This window comes from Balaenoptera borealis (genome assembly GCF_965194805.1).
Source record: "Balaenoptera borealis genome assembly, chromosome: 18".
In the NCBI taxonomy this organism is placed as follows: domain Eukaryota; kingdom Metazoa; phylum Chordata; class Mammalia; order Artiodactyla; family Balaenopteridae; genus Balaenoptera; species Balaenoptera borealis.
The window spans coordinates 12,873,937-12,891,549 of NC_138877.1; the positions used below are offsets into that span (position 1 = coordinate 12,873,937).

The following is a 17,613-nucleotide window of genomic DNA, read 5'->3' on the forward strand; positions in this document are numbered from 1 at the left end:
TTTCAATAATGTGCTTCTTTGTAAGAACAGAGAAAAGGACCAGAAACTGTCACTCCAAAGATGAAAGAGAGGGAGGAGGGTGGAGAAATTTCAAAGCAAGTTTTCTAGTACCATTATTCATCTGAACTTTTGTTTCCATTGTTCCTGGCTAATTTATCGTTATTTGGTGAAACAAAGATTTTAGGCTCCAATTTTAGATCCATTTATTTGAAACGCTTTCAGCGAAGTTGGGTCTGATTTACTGACAATGTGTGCATCCCTCTTGAACACGAGGTCCCAAAGAGCCGAGCCCAGTGGCTGGCTGTGTTCATCTGTTACCTGACGGGCTAAGAGATTTAATTTTTCTTTTTAAATAGCAAACGCAAAATAGAGCACTTGTAGGCTGACCATTTTCACATCCTGACCTGGTCCTCGGTGACTCTGCATAACCTCTGCTCGGGGGAGGGGAGTGTCTCCCACTGACCCTTCAGTCGCAGCAGTTCCCAAGCGAAGCACATACATTTTTTTCCAAATGGACACTTTCCCTCTCAACATTCTGTCTCTCGCAAAGGCAAGGCTGCCATGTGCGGGTTTGCAGTTGTTTCCATGCCACTTCGGGAGGTGGCGTTTTCACTGTGGTTCGCGTGAACAGCACTCCGGACCCTGTGTAGGGCCGTATGGGGTGACCCTGCCAAGCCTCCGCCATCGCCCTGGTCATCTAGGCTCCAGGCAGCCTGTAGTCTCATGTCTTCTTCACCCTCCGCACATCAGTCAACAGATCTACCAGTCCTCCCGTTAAGGCCTGCCTCTGACACAGCCTTCCGGGCCATCCCCCGGCTCTTTACCCAAAGCACTGTGTGCACGGACTGTCACCTTCCCACTCGACGTTTCCTTCTCTTGTCATGAAATCAGCGTTCCTTTCCCACGGCTCTCCCCGCTCTGCCCCCAACCTTCGCTCCAACTTGCTTAACCTCATCTCCTGCCTCTACCCAGACCACTTACGTTTATGCTCCAGGTAGGGTATGTCTTCCCTGGTTACCCAAACAGGTCAAACTCCCTCCTCACTCCACACCCGTCCTCAGTAGAGCCGCTTCCCGGAGTGTCCCCTCTACTCCCTTTGTCTTTCTCACTCCCAATGATCCCTCAGGAACGGGCCCCAGGGCCACCCCGTCCACAGGCCTCCCTTCCTCTGAACACACAAGCAGTGTGCACGTGTTTACGTCTGCAGCCAGAAGTCTAAAGTCCCATTCCTGGTAATTATGGAATTTCACTCTTAAGAACTGTCACTTCACTGTTTTCTGGAGCACAGACCTCATTTATCCTACAGCTTCAGGCCCTCCTGGGCATCCTGCTGGCCTCTCAGGGTTTGACAAGCACAGGCCAAGCGAATTCCTCAGGGGGGATGTCGTGGGAGACTTTCAGGTCAAGCCTGGGGTTGGCCTTCACTTCTCGGGATGCTTTCAGACCTGGCCTCACGGTGGTTCTCGGTCAGACTAAATGTAAGGGTACGATATAGTGGCTCAACTGAGGGGTCCCAGTGCTGGACTGTGCAGACACACTCCGGCCTTGTTAGGCTATCCTGGTCACCCAGAGAGAATTCACAAAGGCTGTTAAGGGACAATGTTGGTAATTACCAAACTATATTTGGTCATAAAGTGCCAACATGAAAATCTTCTGAATAAATGAAACTGACCTTTCTTTGTTGGAATAAACGGTTAGCATTTTTATCTCCCTTATTCTCAAACATGACAGTAACCTGTGTTACTACAAACAAAAAAGCCCTGACCCTCAGAGAAACAAATCTTAACTTGAAGTAGAAAAAGAACAGGCTTCATCTATAAACATAAATAACCACTAAGTTAAAAAAGGCCAACAGATGTAAAGCAAAGAAAGTCTGAATAATGAAAGTTTACAGGCCCTAGAACGAACATTCTTCTATATAGTAACAGATTAGTTGATTAAATGCTTGCCTGGTCTTAAATCTTTACAAAAGGAAACCCCACATTCCAGGGTGCTGATTCCCACCACCAGCTCAGGTGAGCGATTCTAAACAGGGTTCCTGGAGCCCTAGCTGCTCACTGGCACACCGCTGATGGAGAAAATGATGTGACTAATTTATATCACTTTACAACTAAAGTAGAAATTACTTATGCCTTCAGTTAGAGTAACATAATAGAAAAGGCTTGAGAAAACTACAACTTCATGAAAATGAAACATTCAATTTTTAAAAACTTCTAATTAATAAAATTTCAAGTATGGAAGTAGAGGGAACAAGGGGGTTACCTTTCACCTAGACTCAACCATCGTCAACATTTGGCCATTCCCATATCCTATGATTGAGTAGAATAAAAACTTAATTTTATGTGACAGGATGAGATTGTAACCTTCAGCGAAAGGTGGTAGACTATTCACATTATTATTAAGATGGTGCTACTTTTCTATTATGGTGGTGTCTGAAAGTTTAAAGCTTGTTCTTATAATAATGATACTTCTGGGTGTAGTTCCTGGAAAAGTGAACAACTTCTACTACAACAGTAACAACAACTGTATTGGCATCTAATACTTTCTGTGTCACAGAAGCTGGTGAAAGACATTCCTCTTACCCTCACAATAACATTCCTAGCCATTTTTATTCCTAGCGATTATTATTCTCATTTTACATAGGAGAGAACCGAGGTACAGAGAGGTATGCCTAAGATCAGGGAGCTATTTAGGTCAAGGCTGGGACTTGAACTTTTGAGTATAATTCTAGTGCTAATACTCTTAACCATTATGCCAATGCACAGAAATAAGAGACTGGATGTTGGTGGGAGGAAATAAAGGAGAGAGTTCTGTTATACAGAAGAGTGGGGTGCCTTGTACAGGTTTATCTCTTTTTCCAAAATACACACCTTTACTAATTCCATGACAAGATACAGCTCAGTTGGTACATCCATCTCTTCGATCAGAAGAACGATATTGGGATGCTTCACTCTTCTTAAAATAGACACCTCGTTCTGGATCATGTGCTCCTGTTCAAGGCAAAAGTTACCTTAATCAAGATACACATCAAAATACATGAGGAGCTCACTCGAATGAACTATACTATTTGAAGATCAAGGGAGATGCATTTTGGGTAAAATATAAGGAGTCTATCTTAAATTCTAATATTCACATAGCCTAGAATTGCCAAGAGATGTTGAAGGTCCTTAGAAGATGTTTGTAATTTCAGAACCTACCATGTTAAGTATAACTGCATATAGAAGGATGAAATGAAACTTCGGTCACAAAAGTAATAGAAGAAGTAAGCAAACAGGCAAACACAGAGAAGGAACAGAAATAACATCCAATCATTCCCACTAACTTTTATTCCAGGAATATTTATAGAATAAAGTTATATCCTAACACGTATATAACATTCTGTTCCACCGAAACACAACTCCTAAGCGTAAATTTATGTTTATTCGGGAGCTCATCTTTGTGTTTCTTTCTGCCTCCAAAACACTGTATTTTCATAAGAATAAACCATATACATACTTTGCCTCGACACTTGCTTTTCTTGATAATTTTCAGAGCATACTCCCTAGCAGTCGACCTGCAAAGAGAAAGTTTTTTTAAAAAAAATAAAATAAAAACAACTTAATTTCAGATCTGTTGGATCATCCTGTTAAGGATTCATTTCTTACCACATTGATCTTGCATTGCGGTGTAACTATTTTGTAAAAAATTCTTTTCCTTTTTTAAAAGAAATAAGTGAACTTTAAGGGGCTGACCAGGTGGAAGGACAACGAACGTGCCAGCATAGAAACATTCACAAGCTGCTAACACTGTCATACTTGTAATAAAACTACTGCTATTGCCATTCCCATGCGCAACTCCCCCTGCAAGGTGGCTGTGCTCTGACCCTCTCTCTGAAGCGGTGTGGTCAGGATACGGAGCAGACGTGAGTTTCTGCCCGTCGTCTTCCCAGTCTCTCTTGAAGTTCTCTCTCCACGAAGTGAAGTGTAGCTGTGACAGTTTTCTGAATGGCTCTCACGGCCACCCTGACAACTCTCAAGAAGCAGTTCACACTCTTTAGACTTGGGCTGTCTGCACCCCTGTGTGTTCCGCTGGAGAACTAGCGGATGAGGTGCTCAAGGAGCATAGAAAGGGATACAGCCATTAACTGAGCATCCCGTGACCTCCTGGGCCTTTCATCGCTGTCTCATTTGATAGAAGTGAAATGGAGGTGACAATGAAAATAAACTCGCTTTGCCAAAGCCTCACGGCAGCACTAAGGTCACAACTTTGAGCTCTTGGGGTCTCTGCTTCGCACGCAGCCCAGCCAACATTGCCCCTCCTCCGTGGTGGGTGTGGGAAGGAGGGCTGAGTCACACTGCAGAATTTGACAGCTTCCTCATTTGTGTTTCCATTTCCAAGACACTGTAGTGCCAACCACGACAGGTCTACCGTCAAAGGACACAACGCCTACTTAATAATCATCAGAAGCCACTACTTCACAAGCACTGCCATTTCATATCTGCTGGGGAAACCAAGAGAGTCTAGCTTTTCACCTACAGATAAAGGCCAATTTTAGGGGTCCAAATGAATACAATGGGAGTGAAGGTGATCAAGAACAAAATTTTAAAATAGGGTTTTAAAATTTTCAGTATGGAGAATTTCCTAGTTGTACATTATGGCAAGAGCAAGAGAGTGAGAGCCTCCAAACAAATCATGAGGCCAGATATTAACACTGTGTTTCAAGGGCATCTTAGAAACCATTCATGTCATTTACTTCTAAAAATACTTCTTCCACTATACCTCCAGGACCTTCAGGGTACTAGCCTGTGGGGAAAACAATAAACATTGACCAAGTTGTTACAATTGTATCTGATGAATGAAACTAGATTGAAACAATCATTGTGAAGCTGATTTTCTCCACTAGAGAGCGCTGTGGTTCGGATGCGAGGAGGTAAACCCCTCTGCCTCAGGGTGGTTCCCCTGCCCGGGTGCGGGGTACCCAGAGGAACCCGAATTGCCTCAGCCTCGCGAAGAAATGGACTGAGAGCCCCAAGTATGCCTCTGTTGATTCTTCAGGCCCCCGTGTGGGCAGAGAACATGATGGAGGAAGGCTGAGTCAGGGCTTGGGGTGCTAGATAACCCCACATAAACGCCAGACCTTCAGCAAGGCTGTGTGTGTATGTACTATGGGATGGGGGTGGAGAAAAAGCACTTCAGTTAGAGGGCCAACAAAATACTTCCCATTAGAAATTTAAAATGTACGCGCAAACAGATAAATGAGAACGTGAAATTACGCATCTACGAGGGGAATCCTCGCATCACAGAAGGAGCACAGGGTCCCTTTCAGTAACTCTTCTTAGGAGGCTTCTGAAGAGTTTGTTTGCAAATTTGAACATATTTAATCAAGAGGAAAACTAAAAGCTGAAGTGTTTCTGGATTCCGCTTTTCATGAATCAATAAAAATTATGACAAAGCAAATCTAAGACTGGAATACATGAGCAATTTCCTATCTAGTTTAAGATGTTTCACTTGATGGCAGGGAATCTGGACTCTTGGTCTGACAGCTTTGATAAAAGCCAGCAGTCCCAGGCAGGGACAGAGAGCTAGAATGGAGCCGACACTTGGATTCAGTGCCTCCGCAAAGGGGATGGATGGGATGGTGCTGGTCAGAAGATAGAAGAATTTCTTGGCTTTGTCCTCCCCATGGTTACCAATTGATCCTCTGTTTCCCTAGAATGAGTAACACTTCAGCTTTGCTACACTCAAAGCAAAGAGCTGGTGTGGCACCCAGGAAGGCTGAAAATCCTCCTCTACAGCCGGATAGACAAGGAACAGAATTCCCAGGGAACAAGAGGGTGTATTGGCTTCTAGGACACCAAACAATCAGGTTAGATGCTAAGCCTACAGCTGAGGGGAAAATGCAAGCAAACCTGGGCTGCAGTGGCCCTAGAGCTTACTAGGAAAAAGGACCTTGTGGGTTGACTACCCAAAACCTTACAAAATAGGATTAAACACTCAATTAGATTTACCCATATTTTCTATCAGACAGTGAACCCTGTGGAGGACCACCAAAATTAATACTGAAAGGTTTCTTTCTGGATTCCTTGAGGACAGAACTATGAAGTCACAATAAAATCCTTAATTACTAGAAGTGCATGTTTATAGGAAAGTAGCTGAATCTGGAAAATGAGACTAAAAACAGGTGCTAGGACTAAATGTACACCATAAGAATAAAAACTTCATTGCTTGCCTTAAGTTGGTAAATGAAAACATTTGGCAAGACATAAAACCTCAAATAAAATATCTGCCTTCCTGCATACCCTAAACTCTGAGGACCACTGCCCCCAGGTAATCATTCAGCACGCAGTAACGAGCGTGGTTCTTTGGTGGCTACAGAGGTGATGGAGACCTGGTCTTTGACCTCAAGGAGTCTACAGTTCCGTGTGTCGAGAAGGAGAGAAGACACCTGGATTGCTGTGGAACATCAGGCCATTTGCTTGTATGCTCCTGAAATTATATTCTTGACCTTTTATGAAATTACGGAAACCTCAAATGCCACAGTCAAAGCGGCAACAGCAGAACAAGCTTTGTTTTCCTCCTTGTCTACAGGAACTCAATTTGTAAGGTCACTTTCGTATTAAGTTTGACCCAAGGCTAGAGCTCGAACTACTAGGGAGGAATGTCTGAATTTTACAAACTTGAACTAAATCTTTTTCAGATTTGTACTAAAAATGGTTTGGAGAAAGCCATCTTGTTTAACTTAATGATTCTCAGCCCTGGGGCAGTCTTCTCACCCTTTCCCTCGGCCCTGGAGGGCAGCAGAATGTTTACGAAAAGGGTGCTCTGGACCAATGTGCTTTTGGTGGTTTGCTCTGTTTTGAAGATTTTTATAAAGACCATGTGGAAGAGGAAGTGTGGCTTTCCAGGCATTCCTCTGACATAGCATTTACTGAATTTCAAGGCAATCCTTTGCTTATGCGGCAGGTTCTCAAGCAAAGGGGCCCCGTCTTGACTCTCTTTGTAGCCCTGGAAATGGCCCAGCATAGGCCTGAACTAGCAGGGGCTCCAAACATGTTGGTGGAGTTGTGAAAACTCCAGAGGCTGGTGGCAGTTAGGACAGTGACAGAAAGACCCCCTCCCCCAGGAAAGAGGGGTTGGTAAACAGCACCCTTTGTTTACCAAGTGATCATAATAAAGCTAAATCTCAGCCTCCTCTGTAAAGCAGAAAACGGAGGCATCCCAGAGTGTCCTGTCAAACATCTTCAGAGTAGAGTTATATTTTGAATTTGAACTTGGGCCCTATGGCTATCAGGTGCCAGAGCATCTTTAGGAAGGAAAGAGGAAAGAACGCTGTCAGGTAGCTGAGAGGTACTTAAAGTTCTTCATGCTGATGCATCCTCCAAATCCCACTTCAGAAGGAAGTGCTTTCCAACTATAGGTACCCGGTTCTTGAAAATTCTGAAGATTTTCTAGGTGGATGCAACCCATGTTGCTGACACTAAAGTCTCAGCTCGTTCGGGTGGGTTTGGGCCTGCCTACCTTCATTGCCAGCGTTTTCGTTGTGTAGTTCTTTGGGTTCACAGGTGGAGGACAGAAAGAGGGAATCACGAGCAGCTAGAATTTTAATCCAGTTCTGACGCCTATGGTGCCAAAACATGCAAGCAGTGCAGGTGGGGAGGAGGGCCAGGAGCCACCTGAGACACTGTCCCTGCTCGTGACCGCATCACTGGTACCCATGGCTTGAACGGTAATTAGTCCACACAGAGCCAGGAAGCCAGGGACGAAGGGCATCTCATTGTGAGCCCTCTACCCGTGCTCGGACCTCTTCTTAGTGCTTTTCAGCTTCTTGAGTTTTCTTTGGGGCTTCGAAAGGCTCCACAAAACAGCTTCAAAAGTCCACCAACATCCTTTAGCATGTCCTCAGGGCTCCTGAGGCCACTGGAGACTGCTATGGGGAGATAGGCAGAAATCGAAACAGACCTGGCATCCCCTACGGCGGGATGCGCTGGCATGGGACCAGGGGAGGGACGGCCTCTGCAGCAATGTTACTGCATCCATTATTGCAGGAAAACCTTCCCTGTGACAGCGTATTATTAACAGAGGAGAGGCGTACTTGGTCTTTTTAATACATATTCCTCCTTTAAAATATGACAGAATGTACCCCCGCAAGCAATGTGTGCCATTCAAAACATTCTTAGTTCCCTTTTATTTTCCTGGACCTCTGGAATATATTAAAAGATTGTTTCGTGATACCTCTGGGGAGAGAGGGCAGATGCCATATGTCCTTGTTCAGCGGGAGTGGAATACTAACACTTTTGGGGAGCAATCTGGTGTTGAGACTCTGACGATTCGTATGAGACCCAAGATGTGAACTCATGCAAAACGAACACAATCCAAACCAGAAAGAAAGAAATTAATTCAGGATGGAGAAATGATAAATTTCTATCATGGGAAGACCAGGGCTGTGGGACTGAGATGCTATCATGATCCGAGGACGGGCACATGGCCACCACGCCAGCCTCAACAGATGACGCACCCTGGCAAGGAAGCAGGCGCCTGCGGGGGAAGGGCACGGGGATCTGCTAGACACGGGGTTTTCTGCTGCAGAGGAAATCAAGTTGAAAAGGGTTGGGTTTACTATCAGTAAAAGTATAAATGAAATATAAAATTATATAAACGCACACACACTTCCACCCATTACTTTGGGGGTGGCTTTCCCGATTTAACTTCTGTCTTCTTCGTACAGGGACAAATGTGTTGTGTGTGACTTCGACTCAGTGAAGCCACTTTCTTACAGAGACCCCTGGTCCGAGGCAGGAGGCACTGGTGCAGAGTGGTCCAAAGGCGTGGGTTTTGGAGCTGAACTTGAATCCATGCCTTGCTAAGTACTTACTAGCTGAGTACTTACTTACTTGGGCATCTAGCTTCTCCGGGCGTTCTTTATATAAGATGGAAACAGTTTGGGATTATATATAATAATCCCATAACTATGGGATTATTATGATAATTAAATGAAGTATCGTACGTTAAGGGCCTTGTATATAGTTTATGCTCAGTAAACAGTGGCTGCTCCTGTTTGAGGAGGTGTGAGGCCCAGGAAAGTAATGGGAAAATTTCCATATTTCACAGTCATGCAGCAAATGGTCAAGCTTCATGGCGGGAGTGGGGGAATGAGGGGGAGAGGAGAAAAGCGGGGCGAGCAGGGTCAGCAAAGGGATTTTTCAAGCTGCCTGTCGCTCATGCCCGTCCCCGATACAGAGCAGCTGCTCTAGGGGGTTGCTGTCACCATCCTCAGCAATGGCTGGGCCCAGCTGGTATGTTGAGCGGGGCAAAGTCTGAGACCCACTGCTCCAGAGGGGCCTAAGGAGGGCTCCACTACCTTAGTCGGGCAAAGGGTGAAGGGAAGCAAATCAGTGGACACTGGCCGAACTCAGCACCCTCACGGTGTCTGAGGCCCTGGGCAGGCGTCCAGCTCTAATGTGGCATAGATCTTCATTTCTAAGTCAAAGGACTTGGAGGAAAAATAAGTTCTGGGTCTTGCAGACAGAGCCTCTCGTCTGAGACGTCCTCTCTGAGTGGAGGTGGAGCTTAGAGCATTCTTTCCATACAGTGTTGAGAACTCGGGCAGCGCACAGGGCCCTCTCCCAGGGAGTAGCGGGAAGGGGAGCAGAGAAGAGCAATGGGGAAGGTGCTCACCCCAGACCAGCCCCCAGGAAGCCAGCGGACACACTCCCTGAAGGAAGCAGGTGGGTGCCCCCCGCTTCCCAGTACTCTACTCAGCAGCCCGGAGAGGAAGCTGCTGGCTGACCGGGTCCCCCTTAAGAAACGAACTCCAAACCTCACGCTGGGCTTAGGGTTTGAGGCGGTCTTGATCTGGGCTATGACTCTTACTTGTCACTTCTCCAACTAGTAGCCCCGGCTACTGTCCTTGATTAGGTATCAAGGTCCCAGGGATAAACGTTTCACTCTAAGTCCTTCCCTTTGGCCCACAAGAGTGCCCAGATCATTCATTTCAAAACATTTTAATGTATTAAATGCTGTATTTGTCAGGATCAGAACAGATACATTTTGAAGTTTTTTGAAGTTACTGTATTTAATTTTATGAAAGTTATATGTTAGAGATATACACCCCGTATAAGAATGTTCTGACCTTTACAAAACATCTCAAAAAAGTGCCGGAAAAACTATTCAATAGTTCTTTCTGTTTGTTTGTTTGTTTCTTTAACAAAATAAAAGGACTTACCTGAAACCTCTGGCAAAGTTTTGCTGACTACATTAAAAAGAAAAATCAAAGTCCTTAATTTATAGATTGTCCCCAGGAATCACTACATTTTTCAAATCTGTTGTTAGATGGGCTTTTCTTTCTTTTAAATATTTTTTACATCTGGAGTTGAGACATTAACCTATTCCATATGTGCCACAGACCGCAAATAAAGACACTGTCTTGGAAAACATAATGCCAAGTGCTTCCTTTAAAGCTCAATGCAAATGATATCCTTCTCACCTTTCTACACATTCCTTGACAACAGCAAAATTTCCATCTCCTATTGTCCTTCCGACTTTATATCGTTCTGTTATTGTGGCTGGAATCTGGAAGCCTTCCTCCAGCACTTCTGAAAGAATCATTAGTATGTTTTTACTGGTAGAAAAGGGAACACAGATGTTGCACAAAAGAGACGTTTAGAAGTATCATCTAATAGACTGGAACTGATTCAGCGTCAATATGTCATTTTCTGTATAGGGAGGGCGGTCCCCGACTCCCACCTCCTTGCCGACATTGCATCATCAACCGTTATTACTAAGACGAATGATAAACTAAAAGGAAACGTAAAATGTATGGGGTCCACTGCCACCTAGGTAAGAGCAACTTATGCTTTCTGCTGCAGTGGGGATTCTGAGGAGGAAGTTTCACTTTTCATTTCATGCCAATTTGATCAATAGTGTTTACTGTATACCCATGGTGTCCAGAGAAATGACATTCTTAGGTAGGGAGGAAAATGCAGTTCGTAAGGGACTCTGGGCCGCTTGACATTGTACAAGCATGAAAAATGCCTGCTGTCTGGACACTCTGCTTTACTACATCCTGAAATAGAGATCTCCGTAAAATTCCTTATGAACTAAAGCACTGATTGCCACCCCTCCCCAGTATCAATGAGCAGATTTTAGACAAATTTCTCACCAGCAACCTGAGCAGCAGATGTTGAGTTAAAACTGCAATATCTATTATGTCTGTGAACAGAACAGTTTTGTAGTTTCAATTATGTTAGTGCCACTAACACAACGCATTTTCCCCCTTCAAATGCATTTTGAAATATTTTACAAATGCCTAATAATGCTTTAAATATCTAAGGCCATAAAACTAAATAAGCCACACTTAGGTCACATAAATATAGTGGATAACCTTTAACATCTTAGGGGTATAAAAAGCCTTTTATAGCTGGGCTCTAAAATTTACATGCTTTAAAGTTATAAATCCTGGCTTTCCCTCAGGCAACCTGAATACAAAATGTGATGGAAGCCTAGTGTGCTTTCTAAATGTGCTCCTTTTCTGACCTTTAATCATAAACTGAGACTAAACATTTCTTCTCAAAATAAAATTAAAACCGTAGGTGGCAAATGGGCTTTCTTGGTGATTTCCGTGTTCTCATTGAGTTTAGTCTGCAGGGTTGGGGAATGGGAAATGGAAACTCACAATCAGCAGACGTCTGCTTTAGGACCCTTACTTATTCTGGTTTTGTGATCATTTCCAATCTGCACCACTCTGGATTCTAGAGTGGAGGAAATTTCTGGAAAGCGTGTACAAATGTAGGACATTTGCTGCTGCTACTTTTGTCCTCGGCATTTGTGCAACCTCTTCACCTCTTTACAGGTGACATTTTACGTTTAACCCACTAGAAGCGATCTCAGTGGTCTCTGGAATAAAGCGAGAGCTGAGGAGACTTACCTCCACTCCCCCCGACCCCCTCCATCTCACCCCAAAGAAGCCACAATTTTGCCTCCGTTTGAAGGATTCAGCCTGGGGATTTTTGTCTAGCCCATGGTTATTACAGAAAATGGTTGGAGAAGTTTCAAATCCACTGCAAAACACTCGAATTTACAAAATATCTCTCGGATGACGCGGTCTTAAGGCTCTTTACTACGCAGATAGTAAAAGTAACCATCCTTAGCTGTCAGAGGCAACCCTGGCTTCAGATGGGAAATGTAGGGAGGTACTTCCATCCTTCCTTCCACTGGGCACCCATCTGGAGCACATGGCTTGGGATTTTTTTTCCTGACTATTGATAAAAATGTATCTTTTAGGCTTTTGGCTAAGAAGACTTAGCCAAAAAGGCTCCATCAAGGACCATTTCATTTCATTAAGTAAATAAAACACATTGGAACAAAAGAGCCTTCTGGATGGCTGAATGTCATACTTCTGGAAATACCAAAAAAGTCTGATATTGCATGGTAGTCAGGAAATAATCCTTGGGTAAGTCAGGTATCTCACATAACATAATAAAAGTGTTTCCCCCAAATGGTACTTTATTGGAAAATTAAATCATATTATTTAAAACAAATAAGGGGTGCTGATTCTGTAACAGTGGCTTGATCATATCAGTTTTATACTTTAGTTTCTAAATAATTTCTCGTAATTGATTTGAGCCTGATAATAACCCCCAGGGAGGAAACAGGCATATATTACAATCTCCATTTCATAGAAGAAAAACTGAGATGTGGAGAGCAGAAGAGGCTTATCTAAAACAATCCAGGAGTTAGCAAAAAAGTCTATTCTGGAATCCACGTCATCTCACCACTTTCTAAAGTGAATTCACTTAAGGTCCAAAGGGTATTTTTGCAACTGCCATCAATTCATTCTTTTTGTAAAGCCAGATTTTCACATTTTGACTTCACTTAAGTTAGAGTACCTCTGCAGGGCTATCACCGTCAAGCAAAAGAGTAAAGATGTCTTTCTTGTTCCAAAAAGTGAACAGAATTTGGAACAACAAAGGCAACAATTACCCCCTTTTATTTGCAAAGTGGGCAATAGCTGGCCTTGTTAGGTTGCTTATACCTTCAGAGGATGGGAAACGTCTCCACATGAGGCTAACTCCCTCTTCCTGGCCCCCGAGAGTAGATACCGTCCCTGGTGGGAGCCACGTTCAATCCTACCCCCTTGCTATGAGCCTCTGAAGCTGCTTCAGACTCATTCTGCTGGAGAAGTGACAGTCTCCCGGTGGGTGTAAATTTAGCCAGCCCATCCTCTGCCCAAGTACAAGCTGAGCCTTCTCCTCAGACACCAAGTCCAAAGCTCACCACCTTCTCCAGGTCCGTCGTTCTCGTCCATCGAGCTGCAGACTTTGGTGGATGCAAGTGAAGTGGAGGAACCTCCATGCTGAGAGCTCTGGGGGGAAACAGAAACAGAGAATAAAAGTCCTCGGTCCCACTACCCGAGTCTCCAGGTGCTGTGCCCAGCCCAGAATCTCGGGAGGTAACTGTACCCACCACCAGGGAGAAATTGGTCTTAATACTCGGGAAGGGAGGTTCTTAGACTATTCGGTTAGGACTACCTCTCCCCCCATCCTATTCCCCAATAAGAGACGGCGCTAACTGAGTCAGTTTCATCATTGTCCCTCTGGATGTTCCATGACTTTTTATTTCTTTTTCTCAAAATTAGCAACCTTTTGCTCACTGCTTAGGTTTGGCAGATTTGAGGTACCTCACCTCACTCTTCCACACTCTTATCTGCAAACAGGCTTCAGATAAGGGGTCATTCTGATCTTTTTTTTTTTTTTTTTTTCTATTCTTACCATAGAAAAAAACTTTCTTCAGTTTGTTTTTTATGGAATATCCTTTAAAAAATATTCAGCTTTGCCACATCCTTGGAGAGACGTTAAAGAGTGGGTTTGTTAATTCCACTTTGAGGTAAAGGCATAAGCACCAAGCAAGTTATTGATATGTTAAATGTTACATAACAGGAAATATTTACTTATTATTACTTTTATTCCTGAGGCAAAGATAGAACTGAAAGCCTAAGCCTGTGATTCCTTTGTAAATTTTGGGTGTATCTGGACCCAAGACCCATGAGAGCAAACAGCGTAGCAACTATATTACAAAGCTCAGAGGATGAAACAATACCAAATATTTAATACTGTGATCAGCCAGGAGGCAGTACAATGAATCTTTCCATTCCTCTGTCTATTCCTTGAGAAAACAATTTGCACATTTCAATGCTATTTCTAAACAGTGAACACAGCTTGTCCTAAAAGATCCTCCTTCTGTTTCCCTGGGTTTATCCACTTGGTTGGCCTGATGGGAGCCTGGAGGCGGTGAGGGGGCGGCATTGGCTCAGGGTGCCGGCTGTCTGTGGAGCAGAGAGAAGGGAGAGAGCATCTGTAGTTGAATTAATAATGAAGAGGTGGTGAGAAGCAAAGTTGACCTACTTCTGCTCTGCTTACCTGTCTCCCTTCAACCTCCTCCCCATTCCATCCAGCACAAAGTAAGTAGGAAGAGAAGTTTTACGTACTGTCATTATGCCCAACAACATCAGGAAATTCAAAGATTTTAGTTTTCACCCAAAGGATGAATATAATCAGGCAAATGCTACTTCAGTCACTGCAGCGCCATTTGAGTCAACTGCCATAGCACATTCTCCTGGGTGCGCTAAGATGACCACGTTCCATGGGACGAGTTCATCAAAGCTGACAGGTGACACGATGGGAATAAAAGTTAAATGCATGGCATTGATGCATCTGCTTCCTCATAGGACTTTCTAGAAGTTTTGTGGTTACTCTAGTACGCCACATGCCTGAAGGTCACCTAGTCTGTGTGATGTGCCTTTTATTTTCCAGTATTGTAATAATCCCCCAATCCATCAGCCTGGTGACTTGAGCTGTTTCCATCCTCTCTCATTCAAACTCCCTTTGTGACCAGAAGCACGCATTTGTCCTGTGGCAGGCCAGAAAGGACTCAGATTGCGACCCTGAAACAGAGTTTTTCTTGCTGGGACACTGTGTGGTCATAACCAACTCTGTCGAAGGCACTATAAATGCATGAGCCTCTAAGTGTGCTCTGCTGACTTTTACGGATGTTTTTTTGTGAAAACCTGGTATTTATAATATTGGAATACATGGCTGAGACAAGGCAGATTTACGATGTCGAGGTCTGGAGAAAAGAAACATTAACGCTACCGCATTTGAGGGGAAGGTGTGTGTTTTCCAGAACAGGGAGATCTTTTATCCCTTGTGTCATTGCTCGTGCTGTAGACAAACGGTGTTCCAAGCGGAAAAGCAGTAAGGAAATGTCTAAAATGTAGACTTTCTCTTCTGGGCCTTCCGGTCCTTGAATTTCTTCCAGCAGCATCACAAATGGTGTTTAATAATGCAGACACATTGTGGTTTGGGATGGCAGGTGCTGTCCTGTCATATGGCGTTTTAGATTTTAGAATACAAAGACACATTCTTTCAGAATCAAGCATTCAAATTAATAGACTAGTAGCGTGTTTCCTAGCAAGGATGTCCACAACTTGTGGACTCAATTCCAAAATCTTGTTCTTTTAATAAGAACATCAGATACTCAATACAGAATTCTGACCCAAATAATACGAAAACATCTTTTAAACTGTAATGTTTAATAAACTTGCTGGATATTATTCACTAAACTGCCTTATCAACTAATGAATTGCATTTTCAATAGTGCCACCAAATGTCTGATGCCCTGAAAGCTGGCCATAGTGCCAGCTGTGTTTTTCTCTGCCTTATGAACAAAAAACCCCTCAAGTTTTTTAGGCTCTGGTTAAAAAAAAAAAAAAAAAGTAGGGTTAACACAAATCTGCTTATGTTTAAAATTGCTTATTTTCAACTTTAGGTTTGAAAATGTACTCCAAGCCATTTCAAATTTCATACTGTCTGAAGGTAACAGACAATTGTAAGAGAAAAACATTTAATTACAAACACGGTACTCTGAAAATGGAAAGTTCTCATTTTATTTACTATGCTCAAATTACGTAAAATAAATATATTAAATTTCTAACGGTGTTACCTCTTCTTTTCCCCAAAGAAGTAAGATAGTTAACATTATACACTTTTCCAAGACAATGACCATTCATGGATTCAACGAATTTCAGAAGACTGAAATGGACCTTAAATATTACCTGTTCTAACCTACTTCCACTGAGAGACCAAATGCCCACTACAAAAATCCCAGGCATGTGGTCAAATGGCCTCCGTCCAAACACCTCCAATACTGAACACATTACTTCCTAAGGCAGCCCCCTAATTGTTAATGAGGCAAAGAAAGTTCTTCCTTAAGTTATGTTCAAATGATGCCCCTCTACATCTCCTATTTGTTGTTCTTAGCTCTCACCTCTGGAGCCACCCAGAACGGTGCATTTCCCAAGAGGACAATGTTTCCAATATTTGGAAAGAGATACTTGGTCCGTTCTGTGTCTTCTCTTTTTCAATTTCAATAATTCCAGTTTTTTGGGTTGTCAGTCATCAGACAGGGCCCCATGACCCCTTGACCCTCCAGTTGTCGATTTCTCTGGTTAATGCTGGTGCCCAAAACAAATGCAATATTCTAGGTGTACCTTGACCAGCACAGAGAGAGAAGGGTAGAGCTTTCTTCCTTGTGAATAGAATATTAATGCACTTTAAGATCATATTGGCTTAACAGTAACAACATAACTTTTAAGCCTACGCTGAGCTCACAGTATGTTAGATATCCTTATTCTGTATTTGAGAGGTTGGTGTTTTGGATCAAGTCTAAGACTTCTCATTTACTCATGTTAATGTCATATTTATTACATTCATATCCCTCCAGCCCGTTAATTTTGGATTCTGATTTTGTCACTTAACATTCTTGCTGTCTCTCCCAGTTGAAGTCATTCAGTAATCACCACAGCCCTTTGAGTACCCTGGTAACTACTCCTAAATATACTACCTTGGACGGTGTGGGAACATTTTGATTATTGCCCATAAGTCTGATTGAAGGATTTTGAAAATACTAAAGGGAAAATGTGTAGGTTCTTGTTGTTTAGAACTAACCCAATGAGATGAATCAGCCTTTATCTATGACCTACAGAAGCTAAAAGGCCCACTTTTATTTTTGCATGCTTATAAATGAAATCAATTTACTTATTTGGTTTTTCTGAGAAGATAAACCATTTTATAGGATACATGATGATAAGATTTTGTGTTTGCTTCAGTCAGTATGCGAATTCCAAGGCATATGGGTGTACAGTGCAAAACATACAGTTATTTTAGAATTTAATGCAATTAGCTGCTCTAAGAGATATTCTGACATTTGAAATGTCATCGCTTCCAGGCAGATTTAATGGGAACCAGGTGGGCAGGTTGCTGGCACCTGGATGCTTTTATGGCACACCTTCATAAAAGCACTGGCCTAAGTAAGAACACATCCTAAGTGTAGCTATTTAGCTCTGGATCATGTATCAGATGGAGAACATACCATACTTTTTTGAAGTAAGTGAGAAAGCTGACATAACAGTTCTAACCACATTTTACCAAGATGTATCTGATGACTATGTAGTAAAAAAAACAGTTCATTTCAAACATAAATGGTACGAGTTCCTCCTGCCATTTGTATTAATGGCACTCAGCTGGGGTCCACACCGAATAATGACTACAAAAATATCCGATTGATCCAACTGATGTAATC

The 17,613-nt window shown here is 43.0% G+C and overlaps 1 protein-coding gene across 7 annotated transcripts in view; it reads right to left on the reverse strand.

Moving 5' to 3' along the window:
- DCLK1 (doublecortin like kinase 1) overlaps positions 1-17,613 on the reverse strand; it is a 330,012-nt gene that overhangs the window by 49,216 nt on the left and 263,183 nt on the right. For 4 of the 7 annotated variants that reach the window (XM_082365403.1, XM_082365401.1, XM_082365406.1 and 1 more), the window contains 4 exons: positions 13,255-13,339; positions 10,463-10,571; positions 3,496-3,553; positions 2,871-2,990 (listed from right to left, as the gene is read on the reverse strand). In XM_082365403.1, the coding sequence (XP_082221529.1) occupies positions 2,871-2,990; positions 3,496-3,553; positions 10,463-10,571; positions 13,255-13,339 (372 nt within the window). Of the gene's footprint in view, positions 1-2,870; positions 2,991-3,495; positions 3,554-10,462; positions 10,572-13,251; positions 13,340-17,613 lie in introns of all 7 variants that reach the window. The other 3 variants (XM_082365402.1, XM_082365400.1, XM_082365404.1) reach the window with 1 other exon arrangement.